The 25,938-nt window shown below is 45.6% G+C and overlaps 1 protein-coding gene across 1 annotated transcript; it reads left to right on the top strand.

Annotated features, from left to right (window-relative positions):
* Positions 1–12,950: 12,950 nt before the first annotated feature.
* On the top strand, positions 12,951–25,938 carry IRF4 (interferon regulatory factor 4). Its single transcript, XM_031589286.2, has 9 exons — positions 12,951–13,070; positions 13,837–14,124; positions 14,455–14,641; positions 15,102–15,187; positions 15,740–15,881; positions 17,510–17,617; positions 18,812–19,165; positions 22,498–22,610; positions 24,096–25,938. The coding sequence occupies exons 2-9, from the start codon at positions 13,921–13,923 to the stop codon at positions 24,237–24,239; spliced, it is 1,338 nt and encodes a 445-aa protein (XP_031445146.1). The 5' UTR covers positions 12,951–13,070; positions 13,837–13,920; the 3' UTR covers positions 24,240–25,938.

The following is a 25,938-nucleotide window of genomic DNA, read 5'->3' on the forward strand; positions in this document are numbered from 1 at the left end:
TGCAGTGTGTAGGGACTGACCCTCTGTTCCTCAGTTCAAGAGATTTGGGAGCCTTGGTGTCTTGAGTCAAACACATTGGATTTCAAAAGGCTGGGGAACGTGCAGCTTCTGCTGTGGCCGCCTCAATGGAAAAGTTCCCTTTAACTTTAAACCAAAGCAGATCTCAACTGCACACTGAAGATTCTCTACTGGTGGCCAGTGCCTCCTTGATCTCTCTGGTTACTGAGCACTGGTTAGGGCTGTCAGTCCCTCTGGAACTCCATCCCTTCCAGACTGAACTCTGTGCTGTTCTTCCATTCAACAAGGCTAAGTCTTATCCAACTTTAACGTGAAGCACATATACGAGGGTGCTCAGGAACTAAGCAACTTACCTACCTGAAAACAACCCATGTGAGGCTTGGGCTGCAGAAATAGCTGAGGTCAGTGTAGAAGAGCACTGTTTGGTGATTGCTCCGACAGTAATTTGCCTGCTCTGATGGGAAGCAATAATGGGGAGGAAGAAACAGTAAACAGTGAATCAATCCACACACTTGTTTAAAAATACCTCCTTTTTGTGGCTTTGGTTACAAGAACGCTTTGTGGGTCACAGGAAGGCATTAGCAGTAGTTTAGGCCATATTCTAATTTTTTACTTTCGTGAAGTCCCATGAATCTCGAAGCAACAGTATTTCCACCAGTGTACATGCTGGGGGGAAAAGAGGAGCAGAGGGGCAGTGGATATTTTAAGCAAACTGTTGCAGTTAAAGCAAGCAGGAACTTCTGTCACTAGCGCTAGATTGCTAGATTGTTAAGGAGTGCTTTTGTTTGAGAAGGGACAGCATGAGACACTAGAAACCCCAATTTTGCTTTTTAGATACTCTCCAAAGGGGGATGATAAGTATTCTTGGTCTGCCTCATGTTGCTGCAGATTTAGGAAACGGGAGCTACATGTTTCAGGGATGATTTTTACCAACCCCTGCAGATGCAAAGGAGAGAAGATGTGGTATTCAGAGAAAGGATGGCCTGTGCTATGGCACACCTCCTCCTCCACCTGTTGGTGATGATTGCTGTGGGAAGATTTTATAAAGATCACATCTTAGACAGTGTTTATTTTAATGAGCATAGTGATGAAGTACAACCAAATCTTAAGGTTTCAAAAGATCTTCCAACAACTTGGAGTGTTTGAAATCCTCCAAGCACTGGATAGCTTGAGCAGCAGACAGAACAGATGTAAGCAGATTCACAATGGAAACATCTTTGAAAGTAACACACAAAATGTAGTAGAAAAGATCTCAGTTGTTGTCTGATTTGGGTTGTTGTTAAATTTAGTTTTTTTCCTATGATCTTCTAGAGTTCACACCAATTATTCTCAGTTTTTCTCACTGTGTCTTGACAGTCACAGTGCATGAGTGTTGACTGATGGTTAATAGTTGTACCAGATAATATGATCAGAGTGAGGTTTGTATTGGCCTGGCTCAGTGAAGGTAAGAGAAACGTGTAATGGAGTTTTTAGAGAGAAGCCAAGCAGGACTTTAATTTTGGTCTCTTGGTTTCCTGCAGCTTTGTTACAGGGGGAAAGCAGTATAAGCAAATAGCAGCACCTGTGGGAATGGAATGGAAAATTCGGAGGAGCTCTCAGGAGCTGCATAAAACAGTGCGGTATAATTTTGTTCTGGATTTTCTGAGGTGGCAGAAAAAAAAAGGCAAGTATTACACATAAACAGGAGGAAAAAAGAAAGGAAAATGGGCTCTTAAAAAAATAATATATATATGTATATATTGGCTGTTTGTTGTGGTTTAAACTGGCAAATGACTGAGAACCACACGGTCATTCATTCACTCCCCTCCTTCCCAGTGGGATGGGGGAGAGAACTGCAAAAAAAACCAACAAAGTAGAACTTGTGGGTTCTACTTACTACTTACTACTACTTACTAAAATAGATAAAAGGAAAAGGATAATAATTAGAATGACATATATATACATGTATATGAATGTATATAACAAGTGACGCACAGGAAATTGCTCACCATCCCCAACCAATGCCAAGCTAGCCCCCCAAGCAGAGGAAGAGAGCCAGATGAACTCCCACCCCATTCAAAACTCCTTCCTCGTGATGTCATATGGCATAGAACATCTCTTTGGCCATTTTAAGTCAGCTGTCCTAATTCTGTTCCCTCCCAGCTCCTTAGGCCCTTGCTACAAACAGCCTTGGCTCTGTACAGCACTGCTTACCAGCAGCTATAAATGTTGGTGTGTTATCAACATTGTTTTTCAAGAACCAAAACATAGCATCATACCAGGCACTCTGAAGAAAACAATTCTGTCCCAGCTGAAACTAAGACACTATCGTATCTCAGTGTGCTTAAGGAAAACAATAATGCAAATAAGCTGATTAACCAAAATCTAGACTACACATTTAGTCCAGAGCCTATAGACTAACTGGCTGCTACTGAACAGTATTGGTAGTACAGTGTTGATAGCACCTTTTACAGTATATCCAACCAGCAGAGGTATTGGTTGAGAAAATGTAGGACATGCAGACTTAGGCTCCGTGACCCACACCCATACTTAATGTTTTCCCGAACACAGAAAAAGCAGCCCCAGCTCTCTGCTCTTTGTATTGATATTTTGTGTTTTATAAGTCTGCCTGCACAGATGGGTGGAAGGAAGCCAAAAATGCAGCTGAAAGATGGTAGTGCAGATGAACAGCCTCTGCTTCAGTAAGCTCTGAAGGGCTGATGTACGTGTGCACCAAGTTTAAATATGGAGTCTGCATGTATAACACCAGTCCCTTTCTGCTGTTCAGTGGTACCAACATTTATCCTCATCCCAAGGTGCCTTATTGGAGACACCTACATTTGCTGTTGATCCTGTGCCCTGTAGCTGCTTTGTGCATTTGTAAATCAAAGTAGGAGGTGACTCTCCATAGTACCTCTCCATGCTGGAACAACCTTGTTCTGCCTTATGGACCTATCTCACATGGTCTCTGTCAGTTAGTATTTAAAGTGTAACACTAAATTGGGAATTCCCTGAAGGATCCTTTCAATCTCTGTTGTCAAAGTTGTGGGAACTTAGTACACAGGGACCTTTTAGGGAAGATTAAAGAAGTGTCCATATCAGAACTGGAGCAGCCCTTGTAATGCAGGTTCCCAAATGAGCTTTGGACACCAGTAATGATATTGCTGAGTTCTCTGTCTATTTTGACTTTTTTTTCCTAATGAAGTCAATCTGTGTTGCTGCTTCCCCAGCAGTAATTTATGGTCCTCATTTGCCCCTACACAAGCTAAGCACCCATTCTTGAAAGGTCTCCTAGTCCCTGGGAATCCCTGACCACTGTCCTGGGCAGCCTGTTCCAGGGCCTGACCACCCTCTGGTGAAAAATCTTTTCTTAACACCCACTTGACCAACCCCTGACCTCAGCAGTTACCATCAGTCGAGAACCACCATGCCAGTCAGCATGTCATAGCTGTAGATGTCAGTCCATGCTCCTTCAAGTACTGCTGTCTTTCCTGAGTCTTTGCAAAAACAGACTTGTAGATGGGGAGGGGCACATCGTAGTTCACAGCTTCTTGGGCAGTACAGCAGCATGGTTGGACTTGCACACCAGCTTGCTTATTGTCCAGATGCTTTGCCCTCATGAAGCCAGTGGGGAAACTCCTCCTCCCGACATCAGTGTCAGCAGGATCTGTCTTTCAGTGCTTTGAGTAACGGTTTAAGGCCACCAAGTGGCCATTTCTTTCTTGCTTTTTTTCTCTTCTTCAAGGCAATCAGAGACAGCACCAGCCGGTCAGAAAGGCAGGCATAGTAATAAAGAGATGTAGCAGCACTTTGCCTTCCATAAGACAAAATCACATCACCTCTCTACTTTTATACTGTTGCGACAAATAAATTCTCCTATCTGCAAGGGAAAAGAGTTAGAGAAGCTTTGAAAATTCCTGCAGTTTTGACGATGTGCTCTTACAGCAAACACTGGCAGCTATTTGCACGCTTTTCAAGGAGGGAGAGCCAGGGAGCACTGCAGGCAGATTTTGGAGCCCTGAATACACGGAGGCGCTAAGGAGGGGGCTGTCCTGTGACTGAGTGGAGATGTTGCAGGGAAGCAGGCCTTTATTTGGCCAGTTCCTGCTCTGCCCAGCAACCAATGGTGCCTTCCCACACAGCAACAGTTAGAACAGCAATTGCTATAAATAAGCACAATGGGCAGTTGTGTGCACTTTTTTTCTTTTTTATAGCAGGCGCTGTATTTTTTTTGACCCAATCCACAGCAAAAAGAAAAAAAAAAGAAAAAAAAAAAAACAACAAAAAGAAAGAATTATGTAACAAAATGAGTAATGCTTAGTGGTGAGGGAATTTCTTGGTGTTTTCTATCATGCAATGCCTTTGGTAGAAGTGTGCATAGCTAAATTTGCATCACTGGCAATGTGAAGAACTGTATTTTGCTTCAAAAGGAGAAGCACTCGCCCATGCTACCAAGTCACCCTTCAGAGTACCTATCCTTCCTGTTCGTGCTCACCAAGGGTAGCCACGCATGCAGAGGTCTCTCTTTTTTCACCATTAGAAGAGAGCAGCTTGGTGTTAAAGTCAATGCAGTGGGCCATCCCACCTCCATCCGCTGCCAACAGCCACTGCAGCTGTTACACTCATCAGAAGTCACCGTGGGCCGATGTCAACTGTCAGACAATGTTCAGAGAGTGTTCAAAATCTGTCTGAGAGAAATGGAAATGAAACGAGGTGGACAGCATGCTTTCAAAGGGGAGGTTTTTCATGCCAGCAAAAGGACAGAAGCACACCACTGCCGCTGAGAATGTCACTTTGGTACATCTCCTCTTTGTGCTCCCAGTGCTTTGTGTCAGACAGTGTGAGGTGAGTTAAAACCAAATACTGACCACATGAAATTCTGTCTACATGCAGGCTTCCCAGTCCCTGTCAGCAGCTCTCATGTCATCTATGATGTTTTCTTCTATCTACATTCTACCAGATGTCATTCTACTGTCTAGATGACTGTGGATTGCCCCTCCTTATGTAGCAACATCAAAATGTGCTGCAGTCCAGAAAGGCATGAGGAGGAGACACACTGACATACTGTTACTGTAATTCAGTCTGCTGTGTTACCTTAATAATTAGGATGAGACATAATGCCCTCAAGTTGCACCAGGGGAGGTTCAGGTGGGAAATTAGAAAAAATTTCTTCTCAGAAAGAGTAATGAGGCAGTGCCACAGGCTGCACAGGGATGTGGTGGTGTCACCATCCCTGCAAGTGTTGAAGAACTGTGTGGATGTGGCACTGAGGGACGTAGGTAGTGGGCATGGTGGGGATGGATTGGTGGTTAGACTAGATGATCTCAGTGGTATCTTACTGATTCGATGATTCTAAAACAGCAAGGCCTCTTTTTTTTAAAGTGGTCACAATTTTATGAAGCTTTCTGCAGACTTTTGATGGCATTTTGGCTCCTGTGTTTTTTGGTTTTTTTTTTTTGTCACAATTGGTAGTTTTATCCCACAAGGTGTTTGTTTGCTCTTTGCTAATGATGGTATACTCTCAGCATCTTTGGATACAAGGCACTGTGACCACTGGACTATCCAGGGAAGGAGCACTTCTCATGGAGGACTGTAAACACCGATGTCATCGCTGTCCCAGGCTTAGAGGAGAATGATCTCCCTCCTGCCTAGGGCACCTGCCCTGCCTGAACAGTGTGCTCTGTCCTATCTGCTCACTTGGTTGAACCTACTCACCTGGCTCCGTGTTGCACATGAGGTTTAATTGCATTTTGTGGTGCAGCCAATAAAGGTGTTTCATGTTTCTGAAAACTGCCAGAAAGCATTCACTGATCTATTTACTTGCAAGATTGATAATGGATAGCAGGACAAATTCTGACTGGAAGTACTTGCTACTTCCCATTCTTACTCTCCTTCAAAATCCTTGTTAACGCAGACTTGTTTGTTTTTCCTTTAAATCATTCTTCTGCACACTCAATAGGGCTGACTTGCTTCTTTTCAAAGAGAAATGCCATTGCACCTTCATTTTGGGCTCACATTCACTCTCTCTTGGAAACAGCCAAACTCCTGCATGGTGCCAGTATGAATGAAAAGTCAGATCTCTACTCAACAACACAAGCAAGTTCTTTGTGGTGCTGCTTAAGGAAAAAGCAATTAATAAGTGGGATTCATATTTTTTCCTTTGGGACTGTAAGTTCCGCTTTATCAAAAAGAAGAAGGTAACTCAAACTGCTAGGCCACCACCACCACCACTTTTTCTCAACCACCTGCGTTTCATCAGCATCTCTCAGTACATCCATGCTGAGAATTTAACCCCTCACTAATCAAGGCAGAATGAAACAAAACCATGTTTCACATTGTACAGGGCATGCTATACCTACAGTCTCTGAAATATCTCCTTCCAAAGCGCTGTATGTGCCTCGCAAGACTTTCATGCCAGAATGGTCATGGACAAGAGCCAAACTTTCCAGTTTCTGTAAATCGGGGAAATGCCAGTGGCAGCTGCATTTGTGTTTTAAGTGAAACTTCACAAAGCTCCCTGCATTAAGTCCTTTTCTCTATCATTTAAATTCCTGCTTTGCATTGCTTTTATCGAAGTTGCTTCCATACACAAGGACAGAAAACCCAGACTTTTATTTTTAATTGAAATTTGTAATAGGTAGTGGGAAAGGAATGGTCAATACTTAAGTAATATAGATCTTGTGGGTTTTTCAATGTTCTGTGTTTAGCTTTCAACATTTTTTATTCATCTGTTATACCCTCCCCACGTCATTTTCTGATTTCATTTCAACTATTTGCAGATCATCTTTGAAGTGGAACCTCAAACCCAAAATGTGCAAAATCAAGTCGTTTGTTTGAACCTAGGAAATGATCTGGATTTGAAGTTAGATACAAATGAGCCCAAGCACAATACTTGCTGTATGCTGATATGAAAGCAAGCAAAGGTCAATTAAAGCAAAAATACCTGAAGTGGTCACACAAGTGGACTCCCATTCCCAGGATGTGGGAAACTCACAAGGTGCTGGGAAGTCCACTTGCTGGGGCATCACCCAGCCACAGACCTGTGACAAGCTCAAAGCATGCAAAGAACACATCAATATGCCAGCCAATGCTCAGTGCTTCAAATCCCTGGAAATTTGCTTCCACCTCTGTTCTCTCCTGCTGGAGGAAAGGTCCCATACCCCAGCCAATGCACCCAACTGGCAGCCCAGGTCCCACCTTGTCACAAGCTGCATCTTTGTCCCACTCCTGCAACAGCCAGCCCAGACCTAACCTTGTGTGGCCCAAAGTATGAAAACACAATCCAATAAGTGTTTTGTTTTGTTTTTCCAAAGGAATCAACTCAGCCTTTACCTTGCTCTTCATTGTAATAAACAGGTACTGTTTATTTTAAATAGGTACTGTCTGTGGAGCAGTCCTGCTCCTCCACTCTTTTGAGATATTATGCCCAGCTTGATTGAACTGCACCTGTAACCAAGAAGCAATGAGTGACTTAGTCAGCGTTAGTCATGTTCAGGATGTCTTCAGCTGTCAATTACATTTCTGGGCAATGATCTGAAGAAACTCAGCCAGGTGGGCTGATAGTCTGAAATCCAGGCTACTGTTCACTTAGACTTTTTGAACAAGGAACACTGAATACAGAAGAAGCTATGGTATTGCTGTGCCTTGGATTTTGACAATACTCTCAGCCCTCACAGGACAAAGTTCAGCCTGAGTTCCCAGGCAGGAGTGGGATGGCTTGTTACTCCACGTAGATTTTAGAGAGCTGGACAAACCCCTTGAGAAGTGACAGCAATCAATGCTTTCCATATTTTTCATTTGAAGCCTACTTGATTTTTTTTTTCCCATTAATCAAACAATTAAATGAAGAAGTGGCGATTGCTAATGAAAGTGGCTAGACCATCACAGTTTGCTCTGCTATGGGGAGATGGGGAGGGGAAGGACAGTACTCCCTGCCCGTAAGTGAAAGGAGCTTGCAAGCAGGAGGGGGACTGACTTTTTAGATGGGCTGATAGTGACAGTACAAGGGGAAATGTCTTTAAACTAAAAAAGGGGTAATTTAGGTTAAATGTTAGGAAGAAATTTTTTACTCAGAGAGTGGTGAGACACTGGCACAGGCTGCCCAGAGAAGCTGTGTCTGCCCCATCCCTGGCACTCAAGGCCAGGTTGGATGGGGTCCTGAGCAGCCTGAGCTGGTGGGGGGCAGCCCTGCCCAGGGCACGGGGTGGGATTGAGTGGGCTTTAAGGTCCCTTCCAACCTAAACCCTTCTATGACAACACTGTATTCAGAAACAGAGCCAACACAGAAATAGAGAATGGGAAAAAGACGTTGCTCCAGATTAAACCACTGCACTATGAATCCAGCCTTGGCACACACTTTCTCCAATTTCTTCCTTCAGTCAGCAAAAAGCCCTCTTATTGCTTTCGTTCATAATTTTGGATGATGTGATTAGCCACACAGCTTATTCATGTTTTCATTTCCTTAGCTTGGAGGAATCATTTGATTCATGTATCCAATGCAGAGGTGGCTGCAGGGTTGTCAGATATCTTCACCTTGTCTTGCTGTGATTGTTGGCGAATAGGTAGTGAAACGGAGCTGCCTCATGGCTTCTCGAGCAGTGCAGAGTGACCTTTCAAGAAATACTTTTTAGTAAAACAGGCTTTGTTATTGGTATCCTGCAAAACACGGGCACACGCATGTGCACACACACACAGCCACGTGCAAAATTCAAGCTTTTCACTCCCTTATGAAATACTGAAATTTAGAGCATCACAAGAGCAAATCCCACACCTCTGTCGAGTCTTGTGCTGGAAAAGTTCATGCTGTGGGGCTCCAGATGACTACACCAGACAGTCTGAATGCTGAAGCAGCATGCAGTTCCTATTCTTCATACTCCTCTTCATTCCTATGGTTTCCCAAAGGCAAATTTCTTGTTTTCTATGCTGTTTTCTTGCACTCTCTCAGGCCACTTGCCATTTGCCTCATGCTCACCCAGGAGGCCCCAGTGGGAAGTCCAACAAAAGCTTTGCTATGGGCTGATGGGGGAAGCAACAACCCAAGGTTTCTGAGCTGTGTCCTTGTCTGGTGACCTGAGTGTCCCGTAAGCATGCCAAGCTTCCCTCTGCACAGCAAAGTTGCTCCAGGTATTGTGATGCATGGTGCAAAGCTGTTTTAGTAGCAGACAGGAGCTGGGGCATGGAGACATAAAGGCAGCCGTACAAAAGGCAGCACAAAGTATTCTTGTCTATGAAGCAGAGGGGAAGTACATAAAAAGGAAACAAAATGTACACCAAATTCACCAAAAATAATCACAAGTGGAACGTGAGACTTTTCTGTTGAAAACTACAAAGACATGGCTGTACGCTGATAGCCTAAAATGACTGTTTAATTACTAACATGGAAGACACGTGATAGAGTAATACTGTTCCAGAAGTCACTGTTTTAAATGGAGGAATTGCAAATATCCTCCCAAAATGAGAGGAGAATGCTCATGTCCTGGTTTTAGAAGGAATTAAGTTTTCTTCCTTGTAGCTGGTATGGTGCTGTGTTTTCAGTTTAGGATGAGAATAACATTATTGGTAATGCATTGATGTTTCAGTTGCTGAACAACAGTGCTTAGAGTGAGTCACTGATGCTACTTTGGGTCTGAACTGTACTCCTGCTTTGGGTAGTGGAGGGCATTGCCTCATGGACCAGAAATGGGGATTTGTGAGGACTTCTGAGGGAAGAAGGCACTCACTGGAAACTAGTGCCAACAGTGATGCATGAAGCCCTTCAAAACCCTGATCTCAGGAAAGGGATCTTAGAGCAGACAAAGATGTAAATTTAGCAGCTGTGAGCTTCTCAAAGCCACTTTTGGGGGCTTAAGTCACTTCTGAAAATGCTTTTGCCTATGTGGTTTGTCAAGTGCTTCAGCACCAGCATGGCTGGGTCCCTGAAGATCTCTCCAGCTCGGTCTCCGTGTTTGTACCCATTGGGACGGCCCAGTTGCTGGGTGACTGCTTTCAGGCCCAAGGGGGCTTGCACAGTTGGACTTGAGGCCACGCAGAGCTGCAAGGCAGGAGACAGCTGCCTGCTGTCTCCATCCAGGCCCAGAAGATGGTTCCCAGTGGCACAGCCTCCCCTGCCCGCGTGGTTGGCCCTCGCAGCATGCTGCCACCAGTGCTGGTGAGGTGCAACCAGTGCAGCGCTCTCAGTGACGGGAGCAAGGCGAGCCCTGGTTAGGTTCCTCTTCTTCATAGAGGGGATTTCACGATCTCCAGAGTGGGGAGAGCCCCTGAACGGTGGCAATCCTCAGAGGGCCCTGCTGCGTGATGCGGTGCCTTTGCCAAATTCCCATCAGACCCTGACATATGGACAGACGGGCAGATCACATGCCTCTATGGAGAGGCCGGCTGGCCTTGCCCCAGGGGAAGCAGCAGAGACAGCCCCTCTGAAGGGTCACCCAAGCTTGAGGAGTACCAGGTTCTAAGAGCTTTGACATGTGCACCACTGGGATCAGCGCTTCCTAAGAGCCCCAGCTCCAGGGCTGCTCTGAGCTCTTCTCTGCTCTGCTCTGCTCTGCTCTGCTCTGGGTGCAATTCCCACGTGAGTCAGCTGGAACTTCAGAGGGTTTTGGTGAAAGCAGAAGCCAGCTTTCTATGCACTGGGCATCGATGAGTGGCTGTTGAGAAGAAACAGTCACTTTTCCTGGCATGCCTTTAGTCAGTGTGACCTTCAGAGTGTGAAACGAGGGGCCTGGTGGTGAGTGCAGTGGTTAAACAGCAGCGAGAGCGTTTCACAATAAGACTTCATTTGACACTGAGAAAACTTCCATGTAGACACTGAGGCTTTAGGGCAGTTTGTAGGGTTAGGTGCTCAAGATGGTGTTGAAATCACTAGAAAAGGCAAAAAGGCTCTGAAGTGCTCTGAGTGTTCAGATCAGGAGCAAGACCAGTGAGGGAGTAACCATCCCAGCATATGCAAAAAGGACATGGGACACAGACAGCCTCCTGGTGTGCTGCTGCAGCATCTGATGCAGATAACACAGTTGCGTTATTGATCAGTTTTCTACTTTGCAGTCTGAAATGATGGTCCTGGTTTTTTTGACCACCTAAATGGCTGATGTCCAGAAACCCTCAGCAACAAAGTCAGCAAAACGAATGACATTATCACGTCTTTCTCATAGGAAGACTTATTTGTAAAGCCAAGCATGCACTTGGGAATTTGGCTTTAGCATCTAGTCTAAAATTTGGGCAACTGCACATGGTTTTCTAATACAATTATTTTTGCATAAAGGCAGCAACCAACCACCCAACCGTGTATATATAGCAGTGTATATATACATATATATAACACACATATATAATACATATATATATACTGCCTTTTTTTTTTTTTTTTTTTTTTTTTTTTTTTTTTTTTTTTACTTCAAAAGGTTTATGATTGGCTTTGTATTCTCTTACAGATTTCTGAGTGTACAACTCACCTAATTGTCTACCGTGGATTGCATTGGACATGTACAATTATTTTTCAAGGTATTTTGCAGAAAGATGTTATTTTTTTCTGAAGGGTTCTAATGCAGATCAAATCTGCATGTTTCACAGTCGCCAAAAATTTTCTGTCTTAAAAAACTGCAAAAAAAAAAAGGTACAAGGAGCCTTCATTTTGTAGAGATATATTTCAGGATGGTTTTGTATTTAATGAAATTACAGCTGGTGGTAAGTTTTGCCTCTTGGAATTATACTGTGGATTTTTAGGAAGCCTTTCAGATGTCTTAGAATCATGGAATCATTAGGATTGGAAAAGACCTCTAAAAGCACTTAGTCCAACTGCCAACCTATCACCAGTATTGCCCACTAAAATGTCCCTAAGTACTACCCTTTCCTTAAGTACTTCCTGAGATGGTGACTCCACCACCTCCCTGGGCAGTCTGTTCCAGTGCCTCACCTCTTTTGGAGAAGAAATTCTTCCTAATATCCAACCTGATAATATCCAGCCTCCTGCTAAAGCCATGGCTGCTTGTCTTGCTTTATGGCGGCCGTCCCTTCCAATCTCAAAGAGATGTTCCAGTGCTTTGAAGCTGCATTAACTCATGACTGCAAAGATTTGGTGGGCGCTGCCAATTCTTTTTCTAGAGGATGGTGTGCTATAAACCCAATATCTAAAAATGGCTGCGCTTCTCACTTCCCCCTCAAAACGTGGCGATAATTACATTTAAATTTCAGAAGATGGCGTTGAAGATTTGCAATTAATATCCTAACCCCGCTGCCAGCACAGGGCGCGATGGCTGGGCTTTCATCTGATACGTTACAGCAGAAAGGATGTGGATGTGTTGGAAACGTTACAACAGAACAACAACAAGAAAGTGCCGTGGCACGAAACACGTGTCAGAAACCTGAACGAACCGAGAGACCTCCAGGGCAGCCCGCACCTCGCGCTTTTTAACATCCAGCTCCTCTGGGCTGCTGGCAAGCGGGTCACCCACCTTGCTGAGCCCAAGAAGGGCTCAAGAAAGGGACATAATGGGGTCAGGAAGGGGTCATGAAGGGATCGCGAAGGGGTTGTGAGGGAGAAGCAATCCCCTGGGGGGTCCCACGGCTCCGGGCCGGGCTCGGTCCCTGCTTCCACCCCGCGCTGTCTGAGCCGGGCACAGTCGGGGTGCGGGCAGCGGTGGGTGGGGGGGTGGGAGCCGCCGGTCCCCGCGGCGCCGTCTGGGCCGTTTCTGGTGGGTGTCGCTGCCCGGCTCTGTTACAGTAAAGCCCGCCCGGCGAGCGCAGGTAGGAGTTTCCCCGTGCTATTTATGTCTACGTGTGTGTCTGCATCGATTAAAAAAATACACGCGCGGACGCGCAGAGGGCGCCGGGCCGCTCCCCCCCGCCCCGCAGCGTGTGTTTACCAGCAATAGGCATGTGTCACTGCCTCAGATGTTTTCCAGCTCGCGAAGTCCCCGCTCCCCTTCGCCGGCTCCACCTCCGGGCGGGGGCCCGCCTCCCCCCTCCCGGGCCCGGCGCCCTCCATCATATAAAGAAACTTCCCGGGGCCGCCGGCCCAGTCGCGCTGCACCCGACGGAGAGCAGGCGCGCGGCCGTGCCCGCTCCGGCGTCCGGCACAGGTAAGCGGCACCGGGAGCCGCGGAGCCGTGCCCCGACGGGGGCACCCGAGCTCGGTCTGCGCCGGCGGGAGGGGCGCTTCTGGGGGTTTTGCCCGAGGTTACCCGTGAGCACGAGCGGCGGAGCTGCCCGGGACGGGATGCGGGGTTTGGTGTGCGGGGCGTGAGGGATGCGGGGATGTGCGGCTCTCACTGCGGCGCGCTGACGGGGGATCCGAAAGCCTGCCTGCGTGCAGAGGCGAAGGCTGCATTTAGGGGAGCCGCCGAGCAGAGCTTTTGAGCAGAGGGGCACTCGGTGCGGTGTGCGGACAAACTTTGCAGAGGTCTGAGTGGTACTCTGGTGGGAGCAGCTGAGCGTGGATGTGTGTGGGACATCGCGTGCTCGGATGTGCCTTGATTAAGGGAGGCTGTGAAAGCGCCTTTGCCATTACGGTGAAAAGCCGCATGAGTCGTAAACGTGTGTGAAGCCCTCCGATTTGTGTGGGTCTGCCCTTGCATAGCGAATATGCTTCGTGATTTTTAATTTATTTTTATTTTTTTACATTTTGGTTAAAAAGATCTAGTGGAACTCTGAGTGGGTCAGGAGGTTATGCCTGAAGTCAGTCACGCTGAACATCTCAGCCACCCGTGTGTGCTCATGCAAAACAGCATCACCGGGGCAGGGGGATCTCTGTCAAAGTGTGGGGGGCTGCTTGGAGTAGGGGGCTGCTGGCTTTCCAAGGTGCCCTTAGCATCCTTTGACCCGTGAGTTTCCCTCTCCCTCCTGCAGCCCCCACAGAGCTGGTGCTCAGCCACGTGCAGTGCGGTGGGCTCAGCAACGTGCCCCCAACCCTGATCCCCCGACACGAGTGGCATGAACTTGGAGCCAGGCGAGTGCGGGATGAACTCGGTGAGCTGCGGCAACGGGAAGCTCCGCCAGTGGCTGATCGACCAGATTGACAGTGGCAAGTACCCAGGGTTGGTGTGGGAGAATGACGAGAAGAGCATCTTCCGCATCCCCTGGAAGCACGCTGGCAAGCAAGACTACAACCGCGAGGAGGATGCTGCCCTCTTCAAGGTACGGTGCCTGGGCTGCCCCCTCTTTCCCTTTTCCTTATGCCTGCTGAGCTGTTTTTCTGCCTTGCCCTGCTGCTTTTTTTCTTCTCCTAAACTTATAGAATCATTAAAGTTGGAAATGACCACTAAGGTAATCTAGTCCAACTGTCAACCCGTCACTACCATGCCCACTAAACTGTGCTGTAGGGAGTAAATTCATGCACATGTAGGCACAGGCATATATGGTGTCTCAAGCATTGTGAACTTGTACCTTGTAGTTGATTGTTTTTTTCTTCTTCTTCTTTTTTTTTTTTTTTCCTCTTGGTCTTTTGATTACCTGAAATGTTTCCAGGCTTGGGCTCTTTTTAAAGGGAAGTTCAGAGAGGGCATTGATAAACCAGATCCCCCTACCTGGAAGACCAGATTGAGGTGTGCTTTGAACAAGAGCAACGACTTTGAAGAGCTGGTGGAGAGAAGCCAGCTGGACATCTCAGATCCCTATAAAGTGTACAGAATAGTGCCAGAAGGAGCTAAAAAAGGTAAAACATCTCAAATTCCCCATGTAACAGTGTGAATGTCTGTCTCGTAAGCACACAAGGACCGAAGCATGCTTTCCTGGAATGGCCATGCAGTCTTTGCAGGGGTGAGAGGCCAAGCGCAGAGGACAAATACATCTCATTCTGACTGATAGGCAAAAACACCCTGGAAAAAAAAAAGCTTTCTTGATGTAGGTTTTGAATACAGGGAGGAGCAGAAGTGCTCTGAGCTGTGCAACCACTGGGCTGGGGATGCCCAGTCTGTGACTGCTAGCTACCAGCATCTGCAGGCAGTCCCAGAGCAGGCAGGGCCCCTGAGACAGGGGCACAGCAGGGTGCTAGAGGACACTGGTGTGTGGCAGCACTTTGGGGTTTTTGGCCTGCCAGGGGGTGTAGGGTTTCCTTTCCCTGGCGGGACAGGGATGTGCTTGACATCATTTCTTTCCATTTTTGGTGTACATAGGTGCAAAACAGAACAGCATGGAGGAGCAGCCATTGATGAACCATTCCTTCCCAATCCCATCTCCTTATACCTCACTACCATCCCAGGTATGACATCAATTGTGTGTTTGGTGCTTGTGCACTGGGCAGTAATGGCTCTGTACTCTGCGGTATGCCCTTCCTTGCTGACACAGCTCTCTTGAGTTCTTTTTGGAAAGAGAAAAAAACACTTTATTGTGAAAACAGAAATTGGGAAGCAACTTTCCTAATGTCATATGAGGCCACAGGGCAGTTGATTTCTTTTGGTGTTGTTTATCCCCGAGTAATTGCTCTCTTCTGTTTGGCGATAGATATTAGTGTACTGCCATCCTCTTGGAGCCAAAATGTAAGCACCCGATGAAGCATTGCTATTCCGAGCAGACATTTACCAGCAATGCTTTGACTGCCTTTTGTTATTCCACCCAGCTTGTTATTTACACCAGTGGTGAGAAGTTCATTTGAAAGTCCCATTGGTGGTGGTGGCGAAGTGCCATTCATGTAGGCTGGGCAGCGCTTAGACCTCCATGAGTTTTGTTGGGGCAAATAATGCCAGGGAGCTGAATCACGCAGCATGAGTTCTGACAGCTACCAGGTAAAAGAATATCTCATTACATTGAATAGGTACCCAACTACATGGTGCCCCATGAGCGCAACTGGAGAGAATTTGCCCCGGAACAGCCGCATCCCGATATCCCCTACCAGTGTGCCAGCGTCCCCTTCACAGCTCGCAGTCATCACTGGCAAGGACCCGGCTGTGAGAATGGTAAGAGGGTCTGTCCCATCTGGGGCTGATGGCTGAGGCTGATCAAATGAGAGGGTGTGTGGCCACCTGCAAGAACTGCAGTTTCACCTTAGCTATTCATGGCTTTCACTGGTGGACCTCACTTGCCCCAGTCCTGACTACACAGACCTTAGATCTCTGCTCACAAACCAACCCTCAGAAGTCCCAAGCTATCGTGAAAGTCCTGAGCAATGAGGAGGGAACCAACCTCCCAGCCCCAGATGGGAATGTGTGTTCCTTAGTTTTGCTTTCTGATTTTGGGACTTCTGAGGCACATGTGAGCAAGATTTTTTCCCTCTAGCTTTGTGGGTTAGAATGGTGTTATTCTCCCAAGAGGGCAGCTGAAGTTATTACTTTTTCTATTAGACAGCTTGTCATAGGTTGAGCATCTCTTGGGGCTGGCACAGCAGAAATGGAAGATCTCTTCCCCAGAGATCTTACAGTTTGAGGCCAGTATAATCACAGCTTTCCAAGCTGTAGAATCATAGATTGGCTTAGCTTTGAAGGGTCCTTAACAATCATCTCATTTTAGCCCCTCTAACATGGGCAAAACTGGCAACACTAATATCTAAAAAACTTAAGAGAGAGGAAACTGTGTGTCATAGGCTCTTGCAGAACAACTCACCTCAAGTAGATGGGCATTTGCTTCATGAGGAGAAGGAGGTGGTGCAGTGGGATGGAAAGCAAGGAGAGACTTGGGAGGGCAGATACTGAGTGTTCAGAGGACACTTCTCTGGGTGTTTTTGTGCAGAGAAATAGAGTTTTTATTCTCTGGGTCTGCTGAAGAGAAAATGCTCGATGCAGTGCAACTTTTGCTGCTAGTATACTGGAATTATTAAGGGGAATAGTTTGTTTTTAGCGGAGCTACTTGCTAATAAAAGTAGGCCTGTTGGCTGCATCAACAATGCCCTGCAGTACATCCCATGCAGCAGTTGGGCACACGCTGGGACACTTGGCTGATGTTTGTGACAGCTGTTGGTGGCTTGTCCTGGGTGTGCCACTGAACTCTAGGACTTGTCAGGAGGTGCAGTGCTTGATACATGCCTCACTCCAGCTCCTGGTTGTGGTGGGTCCTGCTGCTGGGGAGAGCACCTGCTTCATCATAGAGGGACCTTTACTGACATAAAGAAACAGAGGAAAATATTGATTTCTTATGTGATAATTTGTGTACTGATAGGTATTTGTTTGGCTAATAGTAGTCCTGGTAATACAGTTCCAATAATTTCCTGCTGCACAGTTTTCTCTGCTTACTTCTAAGTCAGTGCTGATTCCAGCTTTATTATTACACCTGTCTTAAGTAAAATTCCTTAGGCTGAATGGATTGTTTTTTGCAGACAACTTTTAAGAGCCCTGTAGTCTAGTTAAAAATATTATTGTGAGAGGGAGTATTTCATGCAGACCCAGATAAAAATACAGTCCAGATAACATCTTGAGTGTTTGTAGAAAGCATATTTGAAAAATGGGAAACAAAACCATTTTATAAAGCAGAAGAGAGAGAGAGAGAGAGTTCGTGGAGCCCAGAAAAACTCAATTTTGCTTACCTTTGACCTCTGCCCAAACTTTTCTCTTCGGATTTAGGTAGCTGTCACTGACTTTTGTTTGTGAAACAGGTTGTCAGGTGACAGGAACCTTTTATGCTTGTGCCCCTCCTGAGTCCCAGACTCCTGGCATCCCGATTGAGCCAAGTATAAGGTCTGGTGAAGCCCTCGCCCTGTCAGGTAAGGTCTACAGCCCCTCAGGGCTTCTGGGGATCCCTACAAGAGACTCCCACATCTGACTTGCCCTTGTGTTGTGTTTCTCCTTTCTGATGAAAAGGAAAAAATGAAAAAAAGAAGTTATCCTTTCTAATGAATGAATCTGTTGCATGGGCTTAAGCCTTGATTTGCTAGGATATTGAAACACTTGTAGCCTGAACTCCAGGGAACCTAGGAGCATTGGTTTGAGTAGGTGGAAAGCTTTTCTGGCTCTTGGTTTTAGTGCTGGGTAGTGTTGATGAACCACCAGGGGTGTCTGAAGATACTGAGGGTCAGTGATACTGAGGTTCAGCCCAGTGTCTATTTGGGAGGAGCTCTGTGGTCCCTCACCGTGCTCCTGCTAATGCCACCTGGCTTGGCTCTGTTTCATTATTTGTGGTAAATAAAGGCATTTGGGAAAGAAGAAGGGAATGATCGCAGTCAGCCAGCTCTGCAGACATCCAGCTGCCAGGGGAAGTCTGAATAACTCTGGGAAAGGGTGCAGGAATGTGCTTGTCACAGAAGTAGTGGATAAGCCTATAGCAGGATGCTCAGCAGGTTTCTTGAGTCTTCTGAATCAGGGTCTGTATGTATGTGCATATGTATGTGTATATACGCATATATTCAGTGTCATGTGAGTGCCAAGCTGGCCGAATTGTCATTTGAAAGGAAGATTTGGGAATTCAGGTACAGCTGTGCAGAGCTGGCACCAGCAGCTGCTTCTGTTCAGGCAGCCAACGGTGGGTTTGCAGGTCCCCTGTGCAGAAGCCCCTGTTATGCAAAATCTGGGGAGAAACACAGCTACTTCCTGATTATATCTGAGGAAGTCTACCGAGCCATTGTGTTTAATTGTGACATGAGCTTGGAAAATGTGACAAACAACTGTTTTTTATGCCGGCTTTCCCTGCTTAAACAGAAATGTGAAGTTTGCTGGGTGTTAGTTCCTACCAAATTCTCACATAAGTAGCCCTCTTAATAAAATTAGAGACCATTAATGTTACTGTGTCCCATGCTCTTTTTATGATTTTTGCTAATGTTTTTTGGGTGGTGATGACTGCCCGTGGCATTAGAGGCTCAGAAATCTCATGTACATATGTCTCTTGCCATTAACACAACTTTAAAACATAAAATATTTGTGGGAATATACCATAGTCATCCTTTTTATTTTAATTCTTGTAGATTGTCGGCTCCACATCTGCTTATATTACCGTGAGATACTGGTAAAGGAGGTGACAACTTCTAGTCCTGAAGGCTGTAGGATATCCCAGGGCCAAAGTTATGAGGTCAGCAGCCTGGAACAAGTCATCTTCCCTTATCCAGAAGATAATGGCCAGAGGAAGAACATAGAAAAGCTGCTGAGCCACTTGGAGCGAGGAGTAATACTGTGGATGGCACCCGATGGCCTCTATGCTAAGAGACTTTGCCAAAGTAGAATCTACTGGGATGGGCCTCTGGCTCTCTGCAGTGACCGACCCAACAAGCTGGAGCGGGATCAGACATGCAAGCTCTTTGATACTCAGCAGTTTTTAGCAGGTAATTCCCTCTGTGGCTTTGGTATAATTTCTGAAAAGGTAACCTGGTCAGTCTCCATGCTTTATGGGAATGCTCTTTTTATGGTAGCAGTTGTCTCTCACTGCTTCTTCCAAGGAAATGCAGCCAGGGAGCATTGCCTTTTGAAAAATCTTGTCTAGTTCTGCTCTGTGCACAGACTGTGTCCCTGCACAAATGTGTGGGAGTGACAGCCAGACCACACATCGCTTTATGAAGCGTAGGGATGAAGCTAATAAAATTATCTTCCCAAATGTTGGGTAGCAGAGGAAGGTGGATTCTGGCCTTGGATCTGCTTTGGTAAGTCCAGGGCAGCACTGTGATCTGCAGTCATCCAGCTCTCAACCTGACCCTGAGTGAGCCTGGAATCTTTCTCAGAGCATTCCAATATTGACATGGATTCCAGAAGAAGGCTTTCTTTTCTATCTGGGTCCAGCACCAATTGATGGGACCAATAGCACATGTTGGGACTGGGCTTTTTTCTTACAACTTGCAGAATATGGCCCTGTATCACAGCACTTTTGAGCATGTAAAGGTGCCCACCAGAGAAACTGGGAGCCAGGCCTTGCCTAGACATCAGAAGACAGCTTGGGCAGCAGGAGTGCATGCATGCAGCCCCCAGCTTGAGGTGTATGACATGGCAGCCAGGCAGTTCACACATCTCCCATTAGAACAGGGCATCAGTGCAGCAGGAGTCTCTTAGAGGAATAATGTTTTACAATTTTTATTTAAAAACCCCCAAAACCTAAACCAGCAGTTTTAGCACACATGTTCCAAGGTTGCTGCATCATCCTAGCAAAATGGCCAAGCAAAAAATGCATCTAATGAAAGAAATCTCATGGATATGAAAATTGACAGTTAGAAAGGGGAATTTGAGGTTAGGGCATTGGCTTGAGCTTCAATCACATGCTAATTTTAAGACTCAATTCTTCCTGTGATGATGGTTTTGGAAATCCCTTTCCCTTTTCTCAGAAGGTTTTTTAGATGTACTCCGGGTTCGTCCAAACGGTTGACAGTACCTCTCTTTTTAGAAGCCTAACCCCAAAGAGAAGCTTAAACAATAGTTACTTTTTCCCCCTCCTAAATTACTTATGCACTACAGCCTGTGCAAGCCCAAGGATGTGGTTGTAGCCATAGTCTGCGGTGTGTGCAAAATATGCTTTTGCATATGATGATGCTCAGCTAGGTTTATTAGTGACTTGTCATGGACACACCAAATCTTCAAGTCAATTGAAAATATCAAGCTCCCAGACTGCAGGCAAGCTTGAGCTTTCCCTTATTAGGAAATTCAGCTTTCTTTGGGAAGAGATACCAGAGACCTTTGCCAGGAGAGGAAGTGCTGGACAGCAGAGAAAGGGGCAGAAGTAGAACTGTGGACTGCAATGGTTAGGATCCTGCTGAGGAGCTGGATCCTGCAATGCAAACTGCTGCTTGCCTTGGGAGTCCTACAATAGCAGTAACTCAGAAAATGAGTGGATGGCCTCTGGGGAGCACTGCATAATAAATGCAGTAAACTGGGGTAGGCAGAAAGTAGGAGGATGGAAGCATGGCAGATGACAGCTTCAGGAGGACTCGCTTGGCAGAAGGATGGGAAACTGGAGGTAGAGTAAAACGATGAGAAGTGGTCTGAGGAGGAGTGTGGGGGCACTGCAGTGCAGGGAGGCACGTGGGCATGGGAAGAATGAGTGGAGGGCTTTGGAGAAAAGCAAGGCTGGCCTCCATCATCCTGCTGGTAGGAAAGAAAGGACTTCTCTGGGTCCATACCAAGGACTGCTGGGTAGCACCCCCACAGATAATCAGGATTTGGAGAATTATGAAGACAAGTTGAGGGAGGGGAGATTTAGGTTGGACGTCAGGGGGAAGTTCTTTACAGAGAGAGTGGTGAGGTGCTGGAACAGGCTGCCCAGAGAGGTTGTGGATGCCCCGTCCCTGGAAGTGTTCAAGGCCAGGTTGGATGGGGCCCTGGGCAGCCTGGTCTAGCATTAAATGGGGAGGTTGGTGGCCCTGCATGTGGCAGGGGGTTGGAGATTCATGATCCTTCAGGTCCCTTCCAACCCTGGCCATTCTGTGAGTAAAATGAGAGGAAGAGAAAGATGGAAGAAGTTCTCTATTAGAAGCATTGTTGGTTGTGCCATGGGTGGACTGTCCTACCCTCTCCTAAGGAAACAGGATTGCATGGATCTCTGTTCTCTCTTTGCATAATGCCAGAGGGCTCACAGCACTTTCAGAGTTTTTGCTGTGTTTTGAGTGAACTTTCCACTGTATTACTCCTATAGCTGATACTCCCAGTAAGACCAGTATGTCTAACTGGGGAGCTGTTGTGGCAGCTACTGAACTCATACTTTGGTCTGAAAAGCTTGCAGTTAGAGTAGAAGCAGCAGGTATATATTATAATAAAAGATGCGTTGTGTCAAGTTCAAAGACTCTTATTCCCCTGTACAGCAGGGAGCACTTCATCATAAGACATGGGTTTTTAACTTTAATTGCCTTTGCAACTTTTCTTCAGAAAGCGTAAAGAAAGCTTTAAATTAAAATGAACTCTTTATCAATCAATTATGTAGTGATGCTTCACATAATGAAGACTTTAAGGAAAATTTTGTATTAGATGCAATTTTCTATACTGCAGAAGGGAATACAGTCTCTAAAACACAAGGCAGTGATTTCGGTCTCTCTCATAAAAGCCTCCCCACCTATCTTTTACTGGGAACACTTTGGTGTAGTGCTGTAATTTGACTTTTTCCTTAGTGCAAAATGTGGATTAGTGGAGAGTGTATAGGCACACAGACGACAGTCTTTTTTACCAGCTTTGGTGCAGGGCTTAAATAAAGTCCTTCATCTTCCCATACCTTCCTTTCCCCCTCTAGAAACAGTGGTGGCAGTGACTTCATGACTGTCCAGCTGAGTCTGAGTTTATGCCTTGCAGTACTTTGGCTCTACAAAGCCACTGGTTTCAGTGATACTTCTGCGTGTGCTCTTGAGTGAGTCAGGGCTACTGCTGGCATTTGCTCCACGAGGTTCTGAGGACAAGGCCAAATAAAAATATTTATTGGGAGACATCCTGGTTTGTGCCTATGAAATGATTTATGAAGCAAGGCAAACAGGAAAATGGAAATGTTATTACCAGCTTCCCCAATTTGCAGAAAAGTCTCCAAGCATGGTTTCTTCTCAGTTTCTTCTCCTTACCTCTTGTTTTTCTCCTGACTTCTGTCATTCTCTCCTTAGATTGACTTTACCTTTTCTCACTCTGCTCTAGGGTCCTCCATTTGGAGCTCAGCCGTCCACAAAGATTTTCTTAACAGCCCTTTCTCTCTTCTCAGAGCTTCAAGCCTTTGCTCATCATGGACGTCCACTCCCAAGGTACCAGGTTGCTCTGTGCTTTGGGGAGGAATTTCCAGATCCACAGAGGCAGCGAAAACTAATTACGGCCCATGTAAGTAGGACTTCTTTGTTTGCTAAATGAAACATATTCCTTGGAGGATATCAATCTGCCAGTCAGACTTCTACTTTGCATAGGATGTGAGGGAGGTGGCAATTTCATGATAATGCAGCACACTCGAGTCTGAGGTTGAGTTCCCAGATCTGCCAGGATTGGTGGCCCTCAGAAGGTCAGAGCACCCAGTTACCCCCTCTGTAAAGCATTTGTCCTCAGTGATCTCTTTTACAAAGACCATCAGGACCCAAAAGGTACCCTAGAAGAGCTGGACAGTATTGTCATTAGTGGCCCCATGGCACAGCACCTTGGGTTGCCAGGTCAGTGCAGGACACAGTGCTTTCACCTAAAGGTGCTCCAGAGAGCTCAGCCTTTGGAGTGACGCAGGGACTGCCTGTGCAGCTCCAGTGTTAGGGTAGCTGGCAAGCTGGCAAGCTGGCTGACCACAGTTCGCGCACACTCAAAGCTAGTGTTTCAGGATGCTATCTGAGAGAGGGTGCTGACAGAGACTGAGACCAGGTACTTTCTAAATTGACTGTATTGGCCCATATAACCACAAGAGAGGTGATAATCCACACGCTAGTGTTAGGGTATAACTTACTGCTTGATTGGGTGGAAAGCTGGTGTCAGTTTTAATTTTTCAGAAGCCCCTGGGTAACACAGGACCCAAATCAACCTTTGCTTGGGCCTTACTGACTGGTTCTCAGCCTGAAAAGTTGAACAGGTTGTCCTAGCTCGTGGAACTGCTTTATGGCAGGGTTCCTTGCTGGCTCTGCCCCTTTCTGCAGGTACTGCAAGTGTATGCTTCCACCCAAATGGTGCCTCTGTCTTAATGTGTAGCGGTTGTAGAGAAGAGCCCAGCTGCAGTGAGTAAGGAGAGCTTCAGGTTTTAGTGCTTAGTGTGCAACTTAAGTATTTGCAGCCAGGGCCCAAAGACCTGGTGAAGAATAGTGGTTTCTAAGTGGATAGAAGTGAAGGCAGTGTTAAGTCATACACATCTCTCTTAGTGGTGGGCAGCAGCTGAAGAGATTCCTCTACAGACCTTAAAGGAAAAGAAGTTAAAAGTAACCTTGTAGTTAGGTTGAAGTCTAATTGAAAAGATAGTTATTTTGTGGCATACCTAAGCATATCTGAACATTTTAATACCTCAAAGTTCTTGAGAATGAAGATAAGACTTGCAAAGCTCTGGGTATGTATTTAAACAATTAAGAGGTCACAGACATGTCATATTTCACATTGCTCACATATGTGGGTGCAATTGCAATTACATCATCTGTGTCACTGATAATGTGCTCCTCTAAATGAAGACTGAGCAAATAAAGTGTGTGTGCAATTAGCAAAACATTTGTCAGCAGAACAGGCAAGTACTATCTTAGAAGAGAGATCAGTGAGAACACAGTTTTAATTTCAAAAAACTGTAAATGACTTACACGAGGAATGTGAAATTTTGTTATATGTCTGATTAACATTTTGTCTGTTCTTAAGGTTGAACCCATGTTTGCCAGGCAGCTGTATTATTTTGCGCAACAAAACAGTGGACATCTTCTGAGAGGCTATGATTTACCAGAACTCATGACTAGTCCAGAGGATTATCACAGATCTATTCGCCATTCCTCTATTCAAGAATAAGATCCTCAGAATAAGTGTTTCTAAAGGCACTGTAAAGATGATTATGCAGAGTGGAGGAGCTGATCTGGATAGCGATTTGGAGATCCAAATCACAGCTGGATGTGTTTGGGGGATCAAAGGTTCAATGATAGGAAAATGAACTGGGACAGCCATACTGTATGATACAAATGACGGGTTTTCAACGTTTGGATGCTACATCTTACATAAGTTCCACTGTTGCTGGGAATAACTCAAAACTGACGAAATGATTGCTGTTTACGTTTGCTTAATGTTTTCCTTGTGTTGTGAGGACTGATTCTTACCGAAGACTTAAATCCAGAGTTTACACTGTTACTTTGGCAGGGCTATTTATTTTGGATTACGATCTCAGGGAAGGTACATAAATTTGTGGTGTTCCCAGTTTGAAGCTGTAGCTACTGTAGATAGGTAGCGAATGTAGATGGTTTATTGAGAATAGCTATACATGTAAGTGGTTTTAAACTTAGACTGATAAGCGTGATACCTATATTCTTATGTAGAATTTTTTAAAAACAATGTAAATCTTCAGAGACATATTTTTTTAATACCTGACGGACATTTTTCCTTACAATGCCACTTTGCCGCCACTGTTAGTATTGGATTAGGCCCCTTGATAGCAGTTTCTAAGCTGATCAGTTTGTGGTACTGTGTTATGACCATTTAGCTCACATTACCTGTGGATTAAAGTGAATTAACCACTATAATTCTAGAGTCCCAAAGAGAATATTTAAAAACAAATCACATTTTATTTTCTTACCATTGCAAACTACTATGCATTATACATATATGTGCATTAGAATTAAGTTGGCAGACGTTGAAAATAGCACAGGGAGTGGTCCTGCTACCCTCGGCTAATGTGACACACAGGAGGGAAGCTGAAGTGACCAGCACTTCAGGTTTGTATGGAGCCAAGCTCTGCTCTTGGTGTGCACTCACAGCTTCCTTCCATTGGTACTAAAATGAATATGAAGGAGGAGATTTAGGAGAGCAGAACTTGGCCTCCCAAACTAAGACAGCTAAGGAAAAACTTCTTTTAATGTTTGTTTTAAAATCTTCACAGAAGTATGACTTCAGACAGTTTGCAGCCTTGTGTGCTAGAATGCCATCACAGAGGCAAAGAGAAGGGGTCTGTTGAGTCTGTGAGGTAGTAAAACCTCCTCGCTGTTACACTGGAGATCAGACTGTGTGATCATGCTGCTTCAGCTCCAGAGTATGACCTCCCTGTGGTTAACATATGTACTTCACTTGAGTTTCTAAATGAAGAAGAAATGAATGGTACTTAGTCTGGCAGCAGACTTGTTTTCTAGGGACTTCTAACTTATACATCTTAAAGATGCATACTCTCTTGGGATATGTTATCCCCTTCCTGCTCCACAGTGCCAGGCAGAATTAATGGATCATTTTTACTTTGTTACCTGAGGTGTTTTTCCTGGCTTAAAGATTCTCACAGGGGAGACCTCTTCCATAGACATTAAAAGCACTATTCTAGTGGACCTTCAGAGCTTCTGCATATGCTTTTGGTCTGTGCATACATTTTACTGGAATGGACTTTTGAGTTCAAACTGAACTGGTACGATACAATACAATATCTGATGTTTTTCACTTTTTTTCTAGTGGCCGTTGCTTCATATGCTCATTGCTTCAGCTCATGTCTTAGAATAAAGTCCTTATTCCCTACCAA

The sequence above is a fragment of the Phasianus colchicus genome, chromosome 3, assembly GCF_987193195.1.
Source record: "Phasianus colchicus chromosome 3, bPhaCol1.hap1.1, whole genome shotgun sequence".
NCBI lineage: Eukaryota > Metazoa > Chordata > Aves > Galliformes > Phasianidae > Phasianus > Phasianus colchicus.

Excerpts from the sequence above, each read along its gene's own strand:
- IRF4 (XM_031589286.2), top strand. The coding sequence starts at position 13,921 with ATGAACTTGGAGCCAGGCGAGTGCGGGATGAACTCGGTGAGCTGCGGC. Across the intron at positions 19,166-22,497 it reads TACTCAGCAGTTTTTAGCAG|AGCTTCAAGCCTTTGCTCAT; the intron begins GTAATTCCCTCT and ends CTCTCTTCTCAG. Across the intron at positions 22,611-24,095 it reads GAAAACTAATTACGGCCCAT|GTTGAACCCATGTTTGCCAG; the intron begins GTAAGTAGGACT and ends TCTGTTCTTAAG.